The sequence below is a fragment of the Haliotis rubra genome, unplaced genomic scaffold (assembly GCF_003918875.1).
Source record: "Haliotis rubra isolate DU_JTF1 unplaced genomic scaffold, ASM391887v1 Scf445, whole genome shotgun sequence".
NCBI classification, from domain to species: Eukaryota; Metazoa; Mollusca; class Gastropoda; order Lepetellida; family Haliotidae; genus Haliotis; species Haliotis rubra.
The window spans coordinates 827,491-848,532 of NW_025767130.1; the positions used below are offsets into that span (position 1 = coordinate 827,491).

The 21,042-nt window shown below is 41.6% G+C and overlaps 1 protein-coding gene and 1 long non-coding RNA gene across 2 annotated transcripts; both read right to left on the bottom strand.

Annotated features, from left to right (window-relative positions):
- Positions 1–540: 540 nt before the first annotated feature.
- On the bottom strand, positions 541–3,602 carry LOC124289632. Its single transcript, XM_046726238.1, has 2 exons — positions 2,665–3,602; positions 541–2,168 (listed from the first exon to the last, which is right to left on the bottom strand). Exons 1-2 carry the CDS (start codon positions 3,067–3,069, stop codon positions 1,881–1,883), a joined length of 693 nt encoding a protein of 230 aa, XP_046582194.1. The 5' UTR covers positions 3,070–3,602; the 3' UTR covers positions 541–1,880.
- A 3,031-nt stretch (positions 3,603–6,633) lies between these two features.
- On the bottom strand, positions 6,634–9,583 carry LOC124289633. Its single transcript, XR_006901722.1, has 3 exons — positions 8,671–9,583; positions 8,452–8,553; positions 6,634–7,445 (listed from the first exon to the last, which is right to left on the bottom strand). It is a non-coding gene; the product is annotated as an uncharacterized LOC124289633 (long non-coding RNA).
- Positions 9,584–21,042: the final 11,459 nt, after the last annotated feature.

A 21,042-nucleotide genomic window follows, 5' to 3' on the forward strand; every position in this document is an offset into this window, starting at 1 on the left:
ATCGGGTGATGTTTTTGTGTCCACAAGGTGTTACTTTGATCATCATCACGATGGTGATGGTTCCTCAGCAACAATGCTTCCATGTCAAACATGATGAAGAAATCGTAACACCTAATTTCCCCAGGAATATTGATATCACACATATCCCGCACCTGTTCAAAAACCGTTTGCTTTGATTTCATATAACCACCTGGTAATTTCAAACGAGTTCGTTTTGAACACGGGACTTTTTCGTGTCGTCGAGCGGCGGAAGAATTCTTGAAACAAGCATCACAATGTCTGCATTTATAACGACGCGCGTATGTGTTGAGGTTTGTTATGTAGGACAGGTGACCGTCATAACAATTCATGTTTAAATCCGTAACACCCGGTGTGTGAGTTTCTCTCGTTGACAAATATAATGGAGTGCACGAATAGCCAAAATCCTCTAAGGTGAACACATTCACGCGAACGTTGAACACTCTCTCAAACGCCGCCACATCATCGGGAACTTTAAGCCCAGGAAAGTCTTTCGGTGATTTGTAAATTTTGTGCTTTTTAACATTTCGAGTCCATTGGCGAAAAAGTTGTAAAGTCCTCTTTTCGTGGTTAATATCGGAGGGTAATCCTTTCTTCTTTGCTAATTTTAAATGGGTTGCTAAACAACGAAACGCACACAAAGAGTTATGGTGTCGTTGTCTTGTCAATAACACACATTTCTTTTTCCGTAACCATGAGGGAATAGTCCGATCGTTCTTCCCTAAAACGTAGGACGTCAAATACACAGAATATACAACATTAGTCACAAACACCGGCATCCATTTGGTGTTGGGTCTCTGCGACAGCACGTGATCATCAACGCTTTTCCGCTTGATCTTTTTCACTACTCTGCGTAGTGATCTGAAATCATTAACAGCTTGCGGTCTTTCAAAAAGTTGGTTATTTCTATAGGCGATGAAGTATCTATATTCTCCGGTTTCAATGTTTGACAAAATGATGCCAAACGCCACATTCACCTTGAAAGAGCGTTGTTCGTTTGAAAATATATAGTTGAGGTGGGAGGAAAACTCAGTAGATTCGGCGTCATAACCGGTTAGTGGGAAGTTGTAGGTGTGATAAACACCGCTTTGTGTGCGATGCTGACGGAGTATTATATCTCTATGCACATGATAATTCTCCAAGAGCGCTCTGTCGACTACTTCTCCCCGATCATCGGTCCAAGGTCTTTGTTTTTCCTCAGCACCCCAAGGTTCTGGTTGTAGACGAGGGATGATGTTATCATCACCATCATCGTTGGTGTCGTTATCGTCGTCGTCGTCGATTTGTTGACCCCCGACTTGTTCATTGTTGTGTGTTGTGCGATGATGGTTCCACATCAGACGTCTGTTGGGGAATGATTCCCCACAGAGGCGACATTTAATTCCTATTTTATTGGGAGACGATTTGCAAACACGGGAATGCACACTTAGCCCTCGTTTTTGTGCAAACCTTTTCCCACAGTCTGCGCAGGTGTGAGTCGAGGGGTTGTGGGTGGTGTTGCACAGACTCGTGTGAGTGTTAAATTTGTTTTTTGAGGTGAAAGTTAAACCACACGAGTTACACTTTAAAACGCTGATTTTGAATTTGGGAGCGGGATTCACACAACCGCTATTCACGTGAGTATCAAATCCTCGATAATTATCGAACCTTAAATGACACTTTACACATTCAAAGAAACGTTTCTCTCGCCGCCTGCATCGTCTGTAATGTTTATTAAACTCACTACGACCCTTCACCCAGTCATTGCATAATTTGCATCTGATTAATACGATCGAACTAACACTACTACTACTATCTTCTTCTTTCGAAGTGGTTGCCATAGCAACTGGTGGTGTGGTTTTTTCCCTTCTCGCATTAAAGCCTCATCCCGCTATCGGGATGTCGACAAACGCATTGATGTGGGTGATGAGCTTCATCGCGTCCTCTGCTGCGAAACACACTCCATTATCTCTCTGGTAAACGTCCCCCCTCGGACTGGTGAATTTCCTCACATCTACATACCAGTAGCTGTTTAGCTTACTGTATGCTATCTTAAACCACGGGTGTTTTGATAGCGTGAAGCCTTTGATCAGTCCGGCGCGATTCCGCTTCCTATACTTCTTCTTCAACTTGCTCAGCTCTCTTTTCACGCGGCCAACCCTTGATATCAACTGTAATAATAATAGAACTGAATGAGATCAATAGTAACAGTTTATGGGGATATAGTAACAACCGCTCTATTCACACACACCATATCTCGGCTTCATCCCACCACTTCACATATATCTCTATAGTAGTGTCTGCAAGTGAATTGGTTTATAACACCCACCGTTAGAGCGGGAAATAACCCCATTGTTAGATAAACGAGTTGAAGGTTAACGCGGCTTATGGAGGATATAATAACAACCACTCTATTCACACACCATATCTCGGCTACGCCTCACCACTCACGTATATCTATAGTAGTGTCTAGTAAGTGAATGGATATAACAACCCGTTGTAAGAGCGGGAAATTAACGGTGGTTTATCGCGACGTTTCAATGTAAATCATAGTGTCTAGGTAAACAATATAGTCCCATCGTTAGAGAAAATGGAATTGAAGAAAGGTTAACTCGGTTTATGGGATAAATGTTCCACACCCTTCCGATTACTACATCATCAACATACCTTTTCCGCGACGTTCCGGGGCATTTTCAACCTCTTCGGTTCTTCCTGCGAATTTCTTTTACTCACCCGCACATAGCGGGAGTCCACTTTTACCTTCAGCGCCGTCGAAACGGTACCTTTGATGGTGACCCACTCGTCTAATTTTGGATTGATGATGACGTGGACATCATCATCATCATCATCACTGTTTAGCGAGTAATAGTCGGTGTTGTCGTCGTCGTTCAACACAACAACAGTATCATCGGAATCTTCCGAATCGGGTTGGGGATTTAAGTTTTCACAACCCCACGGGGTTTCATCCCCCCTGTTGATTGCGTCATTTGGTTTGGGTTTGGGTGTTTGTTTCTTCACAACGTCGGAGCTTTCATCACCACTTATTTCCTCAATAACTATAAAATCATCCATCTTGGATTGTGTTGTTCTTCGTTTCGCATGGGGTAGCGCATCGCTCTCGACGTCTGCGATCTCTTCTCGGCTCTTTTAGTGGAAGTAGTTGAGACGTCCATGCTGATGATTAATAGATGAGTGACTTCGGTGATAAACAACCACGTGTAGTATGTCTGTCTCTCTCTCTCTCTCACGCACGCACATCACCACCGCGGAATACCTATATATATATGAGCAGTCGAATACCATGACACCGCAGTTCTTATTCATTGGTTTTTATTGGAATGTTTGTGTGTTCGAGATATATTCGTATGTATCCACAACACTCCAATTCTTATTCATCGGAGTTTTATTGGTGTGTTTGTGTCACCGAGATATATACAAGTGTATCCATGACATCGCGGTTTTTATTCAACTCTGTTTTAATGGGTGTATGTGTGTCACCTATATATTCGTATATGTAACCATGACACCGCGGTTTTTATTCAACTCTGTTTTAATGTGTGTGTGTGTGTGACCTATATATATTCGTATATGTAACCATGACACCGCGGTTTTTATTCAACTCTGTTTTAATGGATGTATATGTATCCATGACACTGCTGATCTTATCCTTTGAGGATTTTTATTGGGGTGTTTGAGCACCTATAATGTATAATGCAGTCACAACACCGTATTCTTCTTCTGTTAATTCCTAATCAATGCGCGGGTACCCGCACCGGTGGTTTGATGGGTATCATATTGTGTATCGTAAGCAATCACCACTGACCGGATGGTTATTTTACGAGAGGAGCAAGATAGATACTCTGTCCCACGACCCATTAACATGGTCGATTTGATACTAGGTCCAGCCAAAGTCCACTTTGTGATCACCGATGGTTTTGATGGGTAACACGATGTGGTATCGCAAGCAATCAGCACTGACCGGTTGGTTTATTTTACGAGAGGAGTAAGATAGATACTTAGTCCCACAACCCATCATCACGGTTGATTTAATTCTAGGTCCAGCTCAAGTGCAGTTGTGATTGTTACAAGTCTTAATGTTTTGTTTAGGAGGGTGAGTGGATAGAGAGTATCTCTCTCACACACACACACACACACACACACACACACACATACAATCACCACACCTCGGGCGAAAACCGAAGAAGCTCCCATCACCACGAGATTCAACTCTGAAACCTCGTCATGAACTCCACAACCAAACCCCCAACCACCCAAAAAAAAGATCCCTCTGTTTGTGTGGTGAGACCGAGGGACGCCTACGGCCACATCATCGGGGTGTCAAGAGAGAGAGAGAGAGAGAGAGAGAGAGAGAGAGAGAGAGAGAGAGAGAGAGAGAGAGAGAGAGAGAGAGAGAGAGAGAGAGAGAGGAGAGAGAGAGGAGAGAGAGAGAGAGAGAGAGAGACAGAGAGAGAGAGAGAGAGAGACTGGAGTGGAGAGAGAGAGAGAGTTGATCGAAGCGATGAAGAAGAAAGCTCGATTTAGATTACTCTGTGTGTGTGTGTGTGTGTGTGTGTGTTTGTGTATGTATGTGTGTGAGAGTGTATTATATTATATAAAGACTCAACTTAACATAATAGTTTGTTGTTATTTGACCACTCTGTTGATCACGCGGTGGGAGGCAAGTCAACACCACATCAAAAGATCACATAACCAAGTCTTATTATTCGAAGTTCAGTAATCACGCGATGCTATGTTACCCCCCATCTTAAAGTGGTTGAATTTATGCGAGAAGTTGATGTGGTGTTGACTACCATCCCCAACCGATAGACGCCTGGTTAAATAAACTAAGCTCAAAGCAATACAAAAACAAGAATATGCACAATGATTATTTATCACACACACACACATTTTACAAACCAATCATCTCCACATTTACAAAGAATACACAATCACAAACAATGTCAATAGGTAAGTCTGTTGGGGGCTCTCCTACACCTGGTGGATCGCCTCAAACGTTGTGGTTGTTGTTGAGGTTGATGAAGAGGGAGTTGATGTTGTCGTTGTTGAGGGGGTGCTTGATGATGGAGCTGATGATGACGTTCTCGGAGTTGAGGGGGTTGGGGTTCTTGGAGTTGTGGTTGCTGTTGAGGTTGCTGCTGTTGCTGTTGAGGTTGTTGCTGTTGTTGAGGTTGCTGCTGTTGTTGAGGTTGTTGCTGTTGTTGAGGTTGATGCTGTTGCTGAGGCTGTTGAGGTTGTTGTTGATGTCTGCGTGGATGGAAGCGTAGAATGAACCCGTCCAGCACGAAACGGGTTATTCTCTCCCTCGCGAAGAGCATAAACCCCATGACAATCCACAGAACCGTGTCCTCCAGATAAACGAACAGGGCTGGAAGAAGTATATAGTGATGATTACACACAAACACACATCAGTGGTGGTGATAGCTATTCAGCATGGTGATGTTCGATCACCGGTATAGAGTCAGGGTTGCACCCCGTGGCCCCACTCACTTCAAAAATATCAATTTCGATATCGTACGGATTATTTGTGGTGTTACGACGACAACAACTTCGTCTACTCCAACAACACTTGGAACGGTGTCGACACCCACGCACAGTACACACCGATGATGATCCAACCAAATCCCAGCACCCCCACAACCGGCGGCACCCACGACTCGATTCCTGTAAGACAATTATGTTTGTATAAGTTCGTTTTTTAATTACGGGTGATATGATTAAATACTCCTACAATACAGCGATGATGGTGGTGATTACGATTCTTACCTTTAAACGGTAGTAGTAGTAGTTATATCATCCAATTCCATTCCTGAGTTTAGCGGGTGATGTGACTTTGGTTTCATTATACGTACATAACACATCCTCACGGTAGAATTGCGATGATAACATATAGCTGTGGTTACGCCGACCGCGATTAATAAAACACCAACACCACAAAGCGACCACCACCATTTTGCGTCTGTAACATAACGCTGTTTATTGCGTGATTACAATCATTCCTGTGAAAACGAAGTATTTTCAACATTATCGCGGACTTCTTCGTACATATGGTAAGATTCATTAAACCCGGTGTCGTCCCATTCCATTTTTTCAGATAAAGAACCCCGATCGTGAGTATATGCATCAAACACGGATCGTAGCTCGCTCGCGTTTGGTAATTGTTGTCTCATATGGATATAGCTGATTTTACTTTTCATACGATGAATAACAAAGAATATCAGAGTCAGAATTAAAGACAAAATCACTAACACAACCATATCAATAGTTAAGTTATACATATTTACTCCATTGGCGAGTGGTGTTGTCGGAGTATGTGTACCTGACGCATTATATATCTCAACCGTTTTATCATTACGCTTTCCTGACTCAACTTTAACATAATAGTTTGTTGTTATTTGACCACTCTGTTGATCACGGTGGAGGCAAGTCAACACCACATCAAAAGATCACATAACCAAGTCTTATTATTGAAGTTCAGTAATCACGCGATGCTATGTTACCCCCCATCTTAAAGTGGTTGAATTTATGCGAGAAGTTGATGTGGTGTTGACAACCATCCCCAACCGATAGACGCCTGGTTAAATAAACTAAGCTCAAAGCAATACAAAAACAAGAATATGCACAATGATTATTTATCACACACACACACACATTTTACAAACCAATCATCTCCACATTTACAAAGAATACACCATCACAAACAATGTCAATAGGTAAGTCTGTTGGGGGGCTCTCCTACACCTGGTGGATCGCCTCAAACGTTGTGGTTGTTGTTGAGGTTGATGAAGAGGGAGTTGATGTTGTCGTTGTTGAGGGGGTGCTTGATGATGGAGCTGATGATGACGTTCTCGGAGTTGAGGGGGTTGGGGTTCTTGGAGTTGTGGTTGCTGTTGAGGTTGCTGCTGTTGCTGTTGAGGTTGTTGCTGTTGTTGAGGTTGCTGCTGTTGTTGAGGTTGTTGCTGTTGTTGAGGTTGATGCTGTTGCTGAGGCTGTTGAGGTTGTTGTTGATGTCTGCGTGGATGGAAGCGTAGAATGAACCCGTCCAGCACGAAACGGGTTATTCTCTCCCTCGCGAAGAGCATAAACCCCATGACAATCCACAGAACCGTGTCCTCCAGATAAACGAACAGGGCTGGAAGAAGTATATAGTGATGATTACACACAAACACACATCAGTGGTGGTGATAGCTATTCAGCATGGTGATGTTCGATCACCGGTATAGAGTCAGGGTTGCACCCCGTGGCCCCACTCACTTCAAAAATATCAATTTCGATATCGTACGGATTATTTGTGGTGTTACGACGACAACAACTTCGTCTACTCCAACAACACTTGGAACGGTGTCGACACACCCACGCACAGTACACACCGATGATGATCCAACCAAATCCCAGCACCCCCACAACCGGCGGCACCCACGACTCGATTCCTGTAAGACAATTATGTTTGTATAAGTTCGTTTTTTAATTACGGGTGATATGATTAAATACTCCTACAATACAGCGATGATGGTGGTGATTACGATTCTTACCTTTAAACGGTAGTAGTAGTAGTTATATCATCCAATTCCATTCCTGAGTTTAGCGGGTGATGTGACTTTGGTTTCATTATACGTACATAACACATCCTCACGGTAGAATTGCGATGATAACATATAGCTGTGGTTACGCCGACCGCGATTAATAAAACACCAACACCACAAAGCGACCACCACCATTTTGCGTCTGTAACATAGCGCTGTTTATTGCGTGATTACAATCATTCCTGTGAAAACGAAGTATTTTCAACATTATCGCGTTACTGCGTGATTACAATCATTCCGGTGAAAACGAAGTATTTTCAACATATGGTAAGATTCATTAAACCCGGTGTCGTCCCATTCCATTTTTTCAGATAAAGAACCCCGATCGTGAGTATATGCATCAAACACGGATCGTAGCTCGCTCGCGTTTGGTAATTGTTGTCTCATATGGATATAGCTGATTTTACTTTTCATACGATGAATAACAAAGAATATCAGAGTCAGAATTAAAGACAAAATCACTAACACAACCATATCAATAGTTAAGTTATACATATTTACTCCATTGGCGAGTGGTGTTGTCGGAGTATGTGTACCTGACGCATTATATATCTCAACCGTTTTATTATTACGCTTTCCTTCGATGATGGAGGAGCTGAATGATGATGGTTTGAGGGTGGATATATCGAGGGTTGAAGTAACCGTTCCTGCGATGTAGATGGAGTTGATAGACACGGTAATGCGGCTGGCGGTGAACATAGCAGTTGGGGTGGAATTTGTAACTGGAAGCATAAAATCATCATCATCATCATATATAATATATATATATATCATCATATATATATATATATATATATATATATATATACTATATACGAACTTAATTCGGAAACTCAAAAAACTCGATATTTACCGTCGATGAGTGCCTCGGTGGTGGATGAGAGCCGGTCGTTGATAGTGGTGGTGTGGGTGTGTTTTTTATCAGTGGTGTCTTCAGTTTGCCTTTGGTGTGAGTCTGTTAAGAAATTGATACGAGTAAACAACAGTCGCAGTTGGTTGAATATCGTCTTACAACATCACATAATAATAATAATAAACAATCACCATCACATAATAAACGATCAATACCAACCAGATGGAGTGTGGGAAGAATCAACGGCGATTTGAGTGGTTGAGGTGGAGTCTGTGGGTGTTGAATGGAGGGATGAAGATGGTGAAGTGGTCTTCCTCTGCGGAGCTGAGGGTAAGTCCGTTGTCTGTGAATAATTAATATTATCTTATATTATGTACCCACTATTAAGACAAGATCGAATCATAAACATCGAGGTGTGTTAGTAATCATAAACACTCACCGATTGACACACATCTCTGTGTAGGATGTTGATCGTGATGAATGGTGGTCTCACGATGTCTTCGCAAGTGATGTGAGAATTTGCGAGCTCGACATACCTCAACCCGGGGTAGGCTCGACCGTCGATCATGAATGGGGAATCCCACCCTTGACCCTGCACACGCACAACCGCAGGATGGTATCCACCCACCAGGTTGCGGGATCCGGTGCCGAAGCACTGCATGAAATTCCGATGACGAATCACGCATCGTTTAGGAATGTCTAGCGAGTGTGAAAGTACAACGCTCAAAACCAAAACAACAATAACACTTAACGATTCCATTGCTGAGGTTGGTGTCTAACGGTGATCAGTGGTGAGTGGGTCAATGGTCCGCGGCAGATAACGGTGTGGGGTCGTGACCTGAGTCCAGTTCATTAGTAACGTCATTATCACCTCTCTGATTGGTCATTAGACCCCGCGGTGATCTCATTACGGGTGTATCCTGCATTCATTGGTTGATGCCGTTCTTATATCATTCTTTATGAGTTGGTGTAATGTGAGAGTGTTGGGAATGATATGTTATTCTTATGCTTATTGTTCTTTAATGTTTGGTGATCATCTATGGTATGGTGAAACAATAGATCATACTGTAGGATATCTTGTGATAACATCAACACTCATACCAATAATATTACTTACCTATATATATATACTATTTGCGGTGAATACACGTTAACCACGTCTCTAAGTGATACGGTGTGTTGATGAAACGATGCGCGAGTGTGGAAATATTGTTACGCCTAAATTCACAACATCGAAAACTGGATCAGTATCAATGATAAAACGAGAGTGCGATGAAAGAACAGTGTGGTATTTACGACTAAATTCACCTCCGCTTCAACAGGTGTTGATGGTGGGGTTTTGACATTGAGCGATATAATAAAAATATAAACCACTTGATAATTATTGTGTTCGCACATTCGCGTTCATCGAACTGATTGGGGTCAACATCAGTAGATGAAACGAGTGGTGCGCGAACGAAGGGACACAGTGGTTGAATGGATAGTGTGTTGTTTACGACTCAATTCAACTTCAGTTCAATGCGTCTTGTTTGAAAAGAATATAGATTGTGTGATATATAAGACACTTAACTAAACCCTTGGTCGCGTAGACGATGCTCAATCGTGGGGTGAAGATGTCTGCATCGAGTAAGAAACCCGACGCATGCGAGGCTGATTCTACTATGAATATGTCGGGAGATTCATCCGACGATGATGAGTTATCCAAACCTTGGTTCATGACTCTCGAACATTTACTAGAGTTTCGACCGGTGCAGTGTCGCAAAATTGATAGTTCGACTGGTGTGAGAACAATTTATCGATGCAGTCACTGTTCCTTTAAATGTTACGATAGAACAGATTCTGAATATCACAGAAATCTCCACAAACGCTACAACAATGAAGAGGTTACCTTTTCCACCACTCAACAATCATTACGTGACAATGACTATACAAACAAAAACAATAATCAATAAAGAAGAAACAAACAAACAAACAACTCCTTTAATACAATATTATCCCTCATCGGGGAACGCGTCTCCGAGTGTGAGTGATTATCAGTAATCAAGATGGTGAAACAATCAAGGACTCTCTCGCTCTGATTATTTCACTAAACAGCGGTAGTACTCGTCGGCGATAACTCACTGATGAAATTATTACCTCGATACGCATCCGCGGGTGGAGTAAACACCTCGTGTTGGTGTCGACTACCAAGCGGATAATTAACACTGATGATGTAAGTGTTAGTACCGACTACCAAGCGGAGAATTAACACTGATGATGTAACGGTCATTCCAACAAGGAGAAACACAATTATCTATCGCATGAAGAATATTGGATGTTATTCCGATGGGGGGTAAATTAGGTTCGTTAGTTCTGATAAAAGGTGTGGGAAATAAGGTCGGTGTATTTGTTCTCGTCACGTTCTGGTGATCTTGTGTTCGATGGTGCGTTCGAGTGATCTCGTGTTCGGATCATAACACCGAGGCGTGAAATGAGGTCAAAGAGTGTTTGCCCTCATTTACATAAGTAAGTCGGGCTATGTTAAATCTCCATAGGGAAATGTCTGTATAGAGAACCCCATAACACTACTGGCATTCATAGGAAATCCTTGGTATAGAGAGTATTGAGAATATATTCAACAGCCTTTATCCCAGCATGTCTAGATGTTTTGATGGGTTAGGACAAGTCACCCATTCATGTGAAGTAACAGGTGTGATATGACTGTACTCCACAATGAATGAATCATTTGCCCACCCTTGGGCTTCTTTATTTTACAAAAAAGACATACATATGAACAAAATTAACAACATACACACACACACACACGACAAAAAAAAACATCAAACAAGTTGAGACAGGTTTTCAATTTTATTACAATATATTCAAAAAATGCATGATAATATAGCCTTATCAGTTCGCCATTCATATAGTTTATCATGACTCTAAAGGATTGCATATATCGACAAACTCATGTATACACTGACCTGATCCATAATCATTCATGTAAACCAACTACGCATAACACTTATATTGTCTCTGATTTTCACATTCAGTCCATAATTATTTTTAAGGTGATGACCCTTTCGCTTGTCAAATAATTTTCCCGAACCCACATCTCATCTTCGTGGAAAGGTTTCGGGTCGTAATGGACAATGGTGTTGACATGATCAGTGAAATGGTAACTATAGCTCTTGGGATAGAGACATGTGTGTTTATGTTGCGAGGGATGGTCGATTTCACATCACGGACATGGACACTTATTTTCTTTCATCATCATCTCTATGCCATCGCGCAATGCTGCGATATAGTACGCATCGAGGATATGTTTGAAATCTTGTCTGTGTTTCTCTGCCTTTATTTCCTTCGGGAGCGGCATCTTAAAATTATAACTCGACAGCTGAATATTATAGGGTCCATCGACATCAATTTTACTACTTCTAAAGCAAACGATACTGCTGTCAAATTGTTGCTGTAATAACAGTCATCCTCGTAGACAAAGCGATCGGGGCGATCTTTGATGCAGAAATGATATTTCGTTGCGGTTAACAACACACACACACCAAAAAAAAACCCAAAGAAAACAATATGTACAAAATAATGAACAAAATAATACAACAAATTATACAAAACTAACACCAACTAACACTACAAAAACCTAATAATCTTTAAGGGCTATTTCTAAAATATCAAGTACTGACTCGTTTTGGTCTTTATTTCACATATTGGGTTGAATTGTACAGTCATCTTTACGAAACCTTTTTTTCGGTCTGGGATTAGCGAACGGTTTCATTGTTGTAGCGTACTGAGTATTTTTTATATTTCTAAAATATCAAGTACTGACTCTTCAGCTCCTCCCTTCTCCACTATGTTGGCCTGGAAGACTTCCCTTAATCTGAAAAAAAGAAGGAAAAAATAAGATAAAAACCCTGTATATGATGATAATACATTTACTTCAGATAGTAATATCTTTAATGTATCTAATATACACTTATGAGGAGGAGGGGGAAGATGTCCCCTCAGTGGTGGTGGAGACGGATGGCATCCGGCAACTACTGTGCTGCGTGTGGTAGCAGGCACGTCCACCCCTGTGATGATACAGTCATCATCACTGAAATGAGAACAATATACCTAAATTAACACGAAATGGTTAGAGGTCATAATCACACCAAATCAATAAATAAATTTTGATTTAAATTAATACTTTTACATCATGTATTACATACAATAGTATTAAAGCATTTTCAAATTAATATTACTTACTCAACAGAGGTGCTAATGCCCTCAGTAGCCTCCAAAAAGAGGCAATTTTGGTACGGCAGGGTATTATCCATAGCCCTGTTTCCCTTCATACCAATCTCCAGGCTGTCGCTGTTCGTCTGACTTTGAGCATTGCCTTAACACTGTGCAGTTTGTATATCCCCCCTTCTTCTACTATCCAACAATCCGATCTTCAAAACCTGTATGATCAACTTCCGAAGCCATGCCTCATCATGGGCGATCTTAACGGACACAACCCGCTTTGGGGAAGTGCCCACATTAATACTAAAGGTAAAATCCTTGAGGAATTCATTTCCGATAACAATTTATGTATTTTCAATGACGACTCAGCCACTTACCTACATCCAGCTACGGGAACATATTCTTCCCTGGATCTGTCACTCACCGACTCAACGTTATATAATGAATTTGAATGGATGGTCCATGATGACCTGTGTGGGAGTGATCATTTCCCAACCATTCTCAAAACAATAAACCCTGGTGATGATCCACCTTTATCAAGAAGGAACTTCGCCAGGGCTGATTGGTCATTGTATGAGACTCTGTGTGTTGAACGTTTGAAGTATGACCTATTTCAGAACATTGAAGATCCTATACAGCTGTTTTCTGATATGCTCAATGACATTGCTGACCACACTATCCCCAAGTCCTCTGCAATTCCACATATTCGTAAACCATGGTTTACTAATGAGTGTAAACAGGCCAGAAAAAGTAGGAAGAAAGCTGAAAAGTTTTTTCGCAAACATCCTACTGTCCATAATTTAGACAAAGTTAAAATTTTGAATGCCAAGGCTCGACGCGCATTTAAACAGCATAAGCGTCAGTCTTGGAGGAACTATGTTTCCAAAATAAATTCACGTACACCTATGTCCAAGGTGTGGAACATGGTCCAAAGAATAAAGGGCAAAGGTTCTAAATCTACTGTGCACCATCTGAAGGATGGTGATAATCTCTTAACTCATAAAACTGACATAGCAAATAAACTTGGCGAAACGCTTGCCAAACATTCTTCATCATCAAATTATGTCCCTGAGTTTCAAAAACACCAGAAACAACAGGAGAAGAAAAGAATAAATTTTAACTCCGACAATGGTGAAGATTATAATGAATTATTTTCACTCGATGAGCTACATACCGCTCTTGAGCAAGCTCTCATGATACAGCTACAGGGGCTGATGATGTCCACTATCAGCTCCTAAAGCATTTGCCCGAATCGTGTTTGGTAACACTGCTCAATATATTTGATATGATATGGACTACAGGAATTTCCCAACTTCCTGGCGTAATGCCATTGTAGTCCCCATTCCAAAACCTGGCCGGGATCGTACTGATCCGTCTAATTACAGACCAATCTCTTTAACGAGTTGTGTCTGTAAAACCATGGAACGAATGGTAAACAATAGATTAACATGGTATCTTGAAACCAATAACCTTATAACCAATATTCAATGTGGTTTTCAGGAAAATCGTAGTACCATTGATCATTTGGTACGACTAGAATCCTTTGTTAAAATGCAATAGTAAATAAACAACATGCCGTATCGATATTCTTTTGATCTTGAGAAAGCGTACGATACCACCTGGAAGCATGGCATTTTAAAGGATTTACATGATTTTGGATTGAGAGGCCGTTTACCTCTTTTATATCACAGTTTTTAAAAGACAGGCAATTTCAGGTCCGAGTGGGTTCAACCCTGTCTGACCATTATAATCAGGATCAGGGTGTCCCCAAGGTAGTATTTTGTCCGTAACTTTATTTAGCATTAAGATCAACAGTTTATCCAAGGTTTTAAACGATTCAATTGATGGATCACTTTTTGTGGATGATTTTAACATTTCTTGTCGCGGTAAGAATATGCATACTATAGAACGGCAACTGCAGTTGTGTTTAAATAAAATACATAAATGGTGTCTTGAAAACGGCTTTAAATTTTCTAAATCCAAAACTAATTGCATACATTTCTGCCGTAAATATAAACCACATAAAGACCCAGAACTGTTTTTAAATGGCACTCCCATCAAGGTTGTAAAAGAGGCCAAGTTCTTAGGTCTCATTTTCGACTCCCATTTAACTTTTCTTCCAAGATATCAAATCTCTCAAAACTAAATGCCTGAAGGCACTTGATTTATTGAAAGTCGTGTCTAATTCAAGGTGGGGAGGGGATCAAGCTACGCTCCTACACCTTTACAGATCACTTGTCCGCTCGAAGCTTGATTATGGCTCCATCGTTTATGGTGGAGCCTGCAAAAGCAACCTAAAACTCTTAGATTCAGTCCACCATCAAGGTCTGAGACTTTGTCTTGGGTCCTTCAGAACATCTCCTGTTGACAGTCTCTACGTCGAGGCAGATGAGCCTTCTCTTACCCAACGCCGTATAAAATTATCATTACAGTATATTACCAAGCTATATTCTAACGAGTCTAATCCTGCGTTTCACTGCATCTTCACTCCTCTTTATGAGGATTTGTATAACAAAAAGCCTTCTCTTGTTCCGCCTCTTGGGCACAGAATTAAACCATTCCTTTCTGCTGCCGGCATTGAGCTGGAGAATATATCTCCTTCTCGTCTTCTTTCTTCTCCTCCTTGGCAATTGGTGAGGCCAGACGTTGACTTAACATTAACCACATTTAAAAAATCTGAAACTAATGATTTACAGTATAAACAAGAATTTAGTCAATTAAGAAATAAATATAATACCTATAAATCCGTATATACAGATGGATCCAAGGATGGTGGCGCGGTTGCTTGTGCCACTGTCATTGGGTCCAAAACAATATCTTCCAGACTACCCAATGACAGTTCAATTTTCACAGCAGAAGCAAACGCGATACTAACAGCTCTTAAATATATTAATAAACACCGTAAATATAAACAATATATCATCTTTTCAGATTCTCTTTCGTGTCTTCAGGCTATTAAAAATCTTTCTTGCAAACATCCACTTTTATTAGAAATTATTGAATTGCATAATGAGCTTGCTACTGGCCAATGCGACATCGTCTTTGTTGGTTACCCAGCCACGTTGGCATTTCTGGGAACACGATGGCTGATATTGCTGCTAAGGCTGCACTCAACAAATCTGTGACACCACTTCTGCTCCCATACTCTGATTACAAAGCTTGCATTAGATCTTACATCCGTGATCTGATGCAAAAGAATTGGGACACCCAAGTAGGTATCAATAAATTACATGAAATAAAACCCTATATCGGTTACACTCACTTGGGTTGTCAGTCCAGATTTGAAGAGGTCATCATACGACGATGTCGTATTGGCACACAAGATATACGCATGAGTACCTATTGAAAGGTGAGGATCCTCCGTTTGTATCCCTTGTGATGAAAGAATCACGGTCAAGCATGTCTTGCTTGACTGTGTTGAATACTCCATCACAAGGGATATTTATTTCAAAGTAAAACTATGAAGGATCTTTTAGTCATATAAGTTCTCATTTAATTATTGCCTTTTTAAAAAATTAGACTTGCTAACTGATTTGTAAATAGATATATATTTTATTATTGGTAGTTTAAATTAGTAACTGATATTGTTAGTGGCTTTACCCTCAAAGGGGTTGAAGTATTGTAAAATTATTGTCCTCCTGAGAGGGTACGTAAGTCCCAAAACATATAGTCAATTTAAGTGTACCAGGTTTTTAATCGTAGAATATGTGTACTTTTAATTTATGGCTAGGTTTTCTTCTGTCGCCAATGGCTGAAGGGATGGTGTAAATCCAGCTAGGGTCCATGCAGGAAGCAAATGTACTGTAAGTCCCCAGGGTCCCTAGTATGGTGATCTACCTTCAGTTGTTGGCGATCAATAGCCTGTTTTTTATATTGTATCGTCTTGTATAGTTCAAATGTTTTAGATTTAGTTACTAGTTTTATATCTATATCTGTGATAATCTAGTTCTTTTACTGTCCTTCGTCGGCAGAATTTTATAATTTCACTTAAATTGTTGATATATTTATAACTTGCTTTAGTCACGATATGGCTGAAATATTGCCGATGTGACTTAAAATCTTAACTCACTCACTCACTCCAAAAAGAGGCTGTCATCAAAGTCACTGAAATTACCATATGAAAAAACTTCATACACCTTGATCACTTGGTATCCTTTCTCAATTGCTTTCACTATTTCAGGTGTACACCAAGTTCCTAGGATGGCTTTCTAGGTGGTAATATCTTAACCTTGGCAATTCCAAAATAGTGATCCAAGGATTTGAAATTCTTGTGGATGATTTGGGAATGTCCAATAGGGTAGAGACTTGTAAAAAGGACGTGAAGGACGTTGTCACCCTCTACGTCCACCAGTGACACATCACACCCTCTAGCCACAAAGAGCTCCACCACATCTTTGTGTCCCCACCGTGCTGCCGCCATCACCGGTGTCCAGTTCCACCGTCCTCCTCTCCTGTTGATGTCCACGTGACCCACTGACAGGATCCGCTTCACTCTCTCCAGGTCACCTTCCCTGCTGGCCCAGTAGATGCGGTAGTCTGCTTGTGATGGAGTCGCTGCAACACGAGTAAACTGTGTACAGCAGACATCTTCGTCACACATCTACAATGTTTTCATCATGTGATACGTGACTCGGACATTGCTACATCATTTAAACAATTCCATCATGGCTCTCTGCTCATCTGAATGTTCACAAGTGGTCTGTTGCTCCTTGTCAGCACAGGTACAACACAAAGGAAACTTTAGCTTGCCTTCAGATCGATAGGGGAGTACTGGATGATAGAGTTTTCTAGGCGGTAATATCTTCACCTTGGCAATTCCAAAATAGTGATCCAAGGATTTGAAATTCTTGTGGATGATTTGGGAATGTCCAATAGGGTACTGACAATATTTGTTGACCCATGGGTAGAGACTTATAAAGTCCACGTAATGAATTTCTTCACATGCTTTCACCTTGTAGTGAAGGGTACTGGCATTGGTCCTGCCACCAAAAAAGGAGTCACGTGGCTCTAAGCGATCCTGTATGTCCAGTGCACTGGCAAAAGCCTTTATGTGTCGTTTATCCTTTAATTGTTGGTGGAAGTCGTGTTTCCAGATGATAACCACTTTGTAGCCTTTCTGTTTCAGCACCTGTGATTTCTTACAAGTGAGAGCATAAAGTTCTTCCACAGACTGTTTGTTCCTGGGGAGTATGGTAGAGGATCTGTCATGTGGAAAGCATGTCTTACAACCATGGTAGCAACAACTATGGAATTCCAGTACTGTTTGTTTTTGGACAATAACCATCCACTCGGTAGTTGGTTCCAGGCACCTCATGTTCACCTCCATTCAGGGCATGTTGTATGTCGATATTTTCTGAATGGATGATCTATTCTAACCACTGAATTGAAACATTACTGTATTGTCTATGTCCAACATACCCCGGACATGGTACTTGTGCAATGGCGCTTGGAACTGATTCTGCTTCGTGGACGATGATACCCCTCTTTTGAAGTTGTCTTTGTGAAATCTATTTACCACACTCAAGCTTGACATCATATGACCCATCTTCTTCTTCGTAGGGTCTGGACATCCAGTTTGTGATAGTTTGCCCATCAGTCAGTTTGACATGTTCGTGACGTTTCAGAAACTTGGTTTTAAATACACTGGCCCAAAAAAGAAACGCATAGGTGAAAATCCAGTGTTATCAGTGATGCTTTAATAACTTAAATTACACAAAAAGTAATGATAATAGAGCAATAAAATTCACACAGGTATTGGGACATGTGTATCCAAAAACATACAGTCATTCACAGTGGTATTGAGAGTCTCGATGGCACAGTCACAAAGTCAGTATCTGGTGTGACCACCACGAGCCTCAATCACTGCTCTGCATCGCCTGGGCATAGACTGTATAAGACGTCGGATCCGCCATTGTGGGATTCTTCTCCACTCATCCTGCAACGCATCAACAAGCTGTTGACGTGTCTGTGGTTGCGGCTGTCGGCATCGTACACGTTGATCCAATTGATCCCACAAATGTTCAATTGGGTTAAGATCCGGAGATTTTGAAGGCCATGGAAGAACTGTAATGTTGTTGATGGCAAGGAAATCTGTTGTAATGCGTACTGTATGCGGTCATGCTGGAAATTTTCTCTTCTAGGGTCAATTACGGGAATAACATGACGTACCAGGATTTCATCACGATAGCGCACAGCATTCAAATTCCCTTGGACATGCACCAGCTCTGTTCTGTCATTCACAGATATGTCTTCCCACATCATTACACCCCGCCGCCGTGTCTGTCGACCTCAGGAACACACTGTCGAGCATATCTTTCATTTTGACATCTGTAAATCCGCATCCTGCCATCATGTCGATACAGCAGAAACCGTGACTCGTCGTTCAACCAGATCCTCCTCCAGTTCCAGAGGGTCCATGGCCGAACGTTCCTGCTCCATTGAAGACGTGCATGACGATGGTGGTGTCGCAGAACAGGTCCTGTATGTGGTCGCATCGGTCGGATTCCATGCTCTCTTAGGCGATTCCTGATGGTTTGTGCAGAGACTCGCTGCAGCCCAGGAACATTGTCGGCGGTGTACGCTGCAGTGACGGTCCGATTTCGCAGATGAAACCCGGATGAAGCAGTCTTGCGCTGGAGTTGTCACCCTTGGTCTCCCACTCCTAGGACGATCTCTGGTCGAGTTGTGCTGCATGTAGCGCTACCAAAGACGGGAAATCGTACTATGCCTCACGTTAGATGTCTGGCAACTGATGACTGGCTTTCTCCAGCTTCCAAGTGTCCAATGGCTCTGTTTCTGCTTTCTTCGTTTAGTTGTGGCATCTTGAGGGTCGCATATACAGAATTTCGGAGAATGAATCGCAACAGGTCTGCTGGCTTTTTATACCCATCAGTATCAAGATTCAGATCCCGTATTTGCACGTGCATCATGCTTTCAGATTATACCGGGATTTTTTCAAGGTGCTGTGTTCTGGCGAATAATCACCAAAGGTTGTGTTTGCGTGTGTTGGATAATTGTATGGGCTATATTCACACTTAACATTAACATTCACAGTCTTTCTTTTTGGGGGTTCTCGTCACGATATGGCTGAAATATTGCCGATGTGACGTTAAATATTAACTCACTCACTCACTCACTCTTTTTTGGGCCAGTGTATGTTCATGCACAAAGAGGCTATAGTGAGTTTGCAAAGGGATCAACAACCCCAATGATCTTTCCTTCCGTTTCCTCGCCTGTGGCCTCCATAGTAGAGGAAAAAGTAGGAAATCATGACAACAATACCAGTTACCTCCCAATTTCAATGGAAAGCGATGAAGCGTGAGCGGGTGTACAATGGAGTGAGGTACTTGAATGTGCAGTGGAGCGGGGAAGACTCCCTAAAGATGTGGTAACAGTGGGTACAAAGGAAGGTATTGAAATGAGCGGTAATGAATGGGAGTGGTGATGAGTGTTTGTCGTCTGGTGGTGGGTTGGATATGGAAACGTTCGTCTGCTTTAGGATTGTTGATTGCTAGCAAAGCCCTTCCGGTTTCCATACCAAAGGAAGGTTGATGAATCAGTCTTGTGTATGTCTCGTTGTGCTGTGTGTGCGCGCATTTTACTCCGCATGAGATGTTCGGTATGATAATTTACTCCAGACAAATCATGTACAGTTACGGTTTTCTTAACAAACTGCTGTGTCCGAGTTGTAGACAGCAGTAATGCTAACTACTTTCTCGAAACTTATATATGTAAGGCACATCTCTCCGATCAAATGATAGAAAGTGTCAATAAAAACACGTTAACATTTGTCATTTTTTCTCTCTCTATTTAAAAGAACCTCACGTGTAAGTCACAGAGAGAGAGAGAGGACAGGGACTTATCGGGTCTTTCATAGGGATGAAATCTGGTAATTTGATCCACCTCAGGATCGCAGCAGTTTAGCAGTTCCATATCATCTACTGCCTCCAGAATATCTTCTTGCTTCTGTACGAACGCCTCGGGAGAAGGCTTATGGTCGTCTCTCCCTTAAAATTGCGTTTGCTTATGTGTATATACGGTTTTGAGCTAGATGGATCTGGGTTCACATTCACCGTGTTGTTATACCAGTAGGTGATCTTCTTTGTAGCTCTATTCATTGCCATAGTCAAGTAGATGTTTGCGGAGATAGATAGGTAGATAGACTGGTTAGCTGACTCGGTGTTTGGCTGGCTGGCTGGTTGGCTTGGTGTTGGCTTGATGGACTGGAAGGTTGTCCTGGAGTCCGGTTGTCGATGACAGCAAAAAGTGAAGACAACACCGACGGTTATCCTTTTTTATCTGCCTTACCGAGTAGTGAATGACAGTTTCGTGTATAATACCTTGTGCATACGAAAGAATGAAATTAAGTCTGTA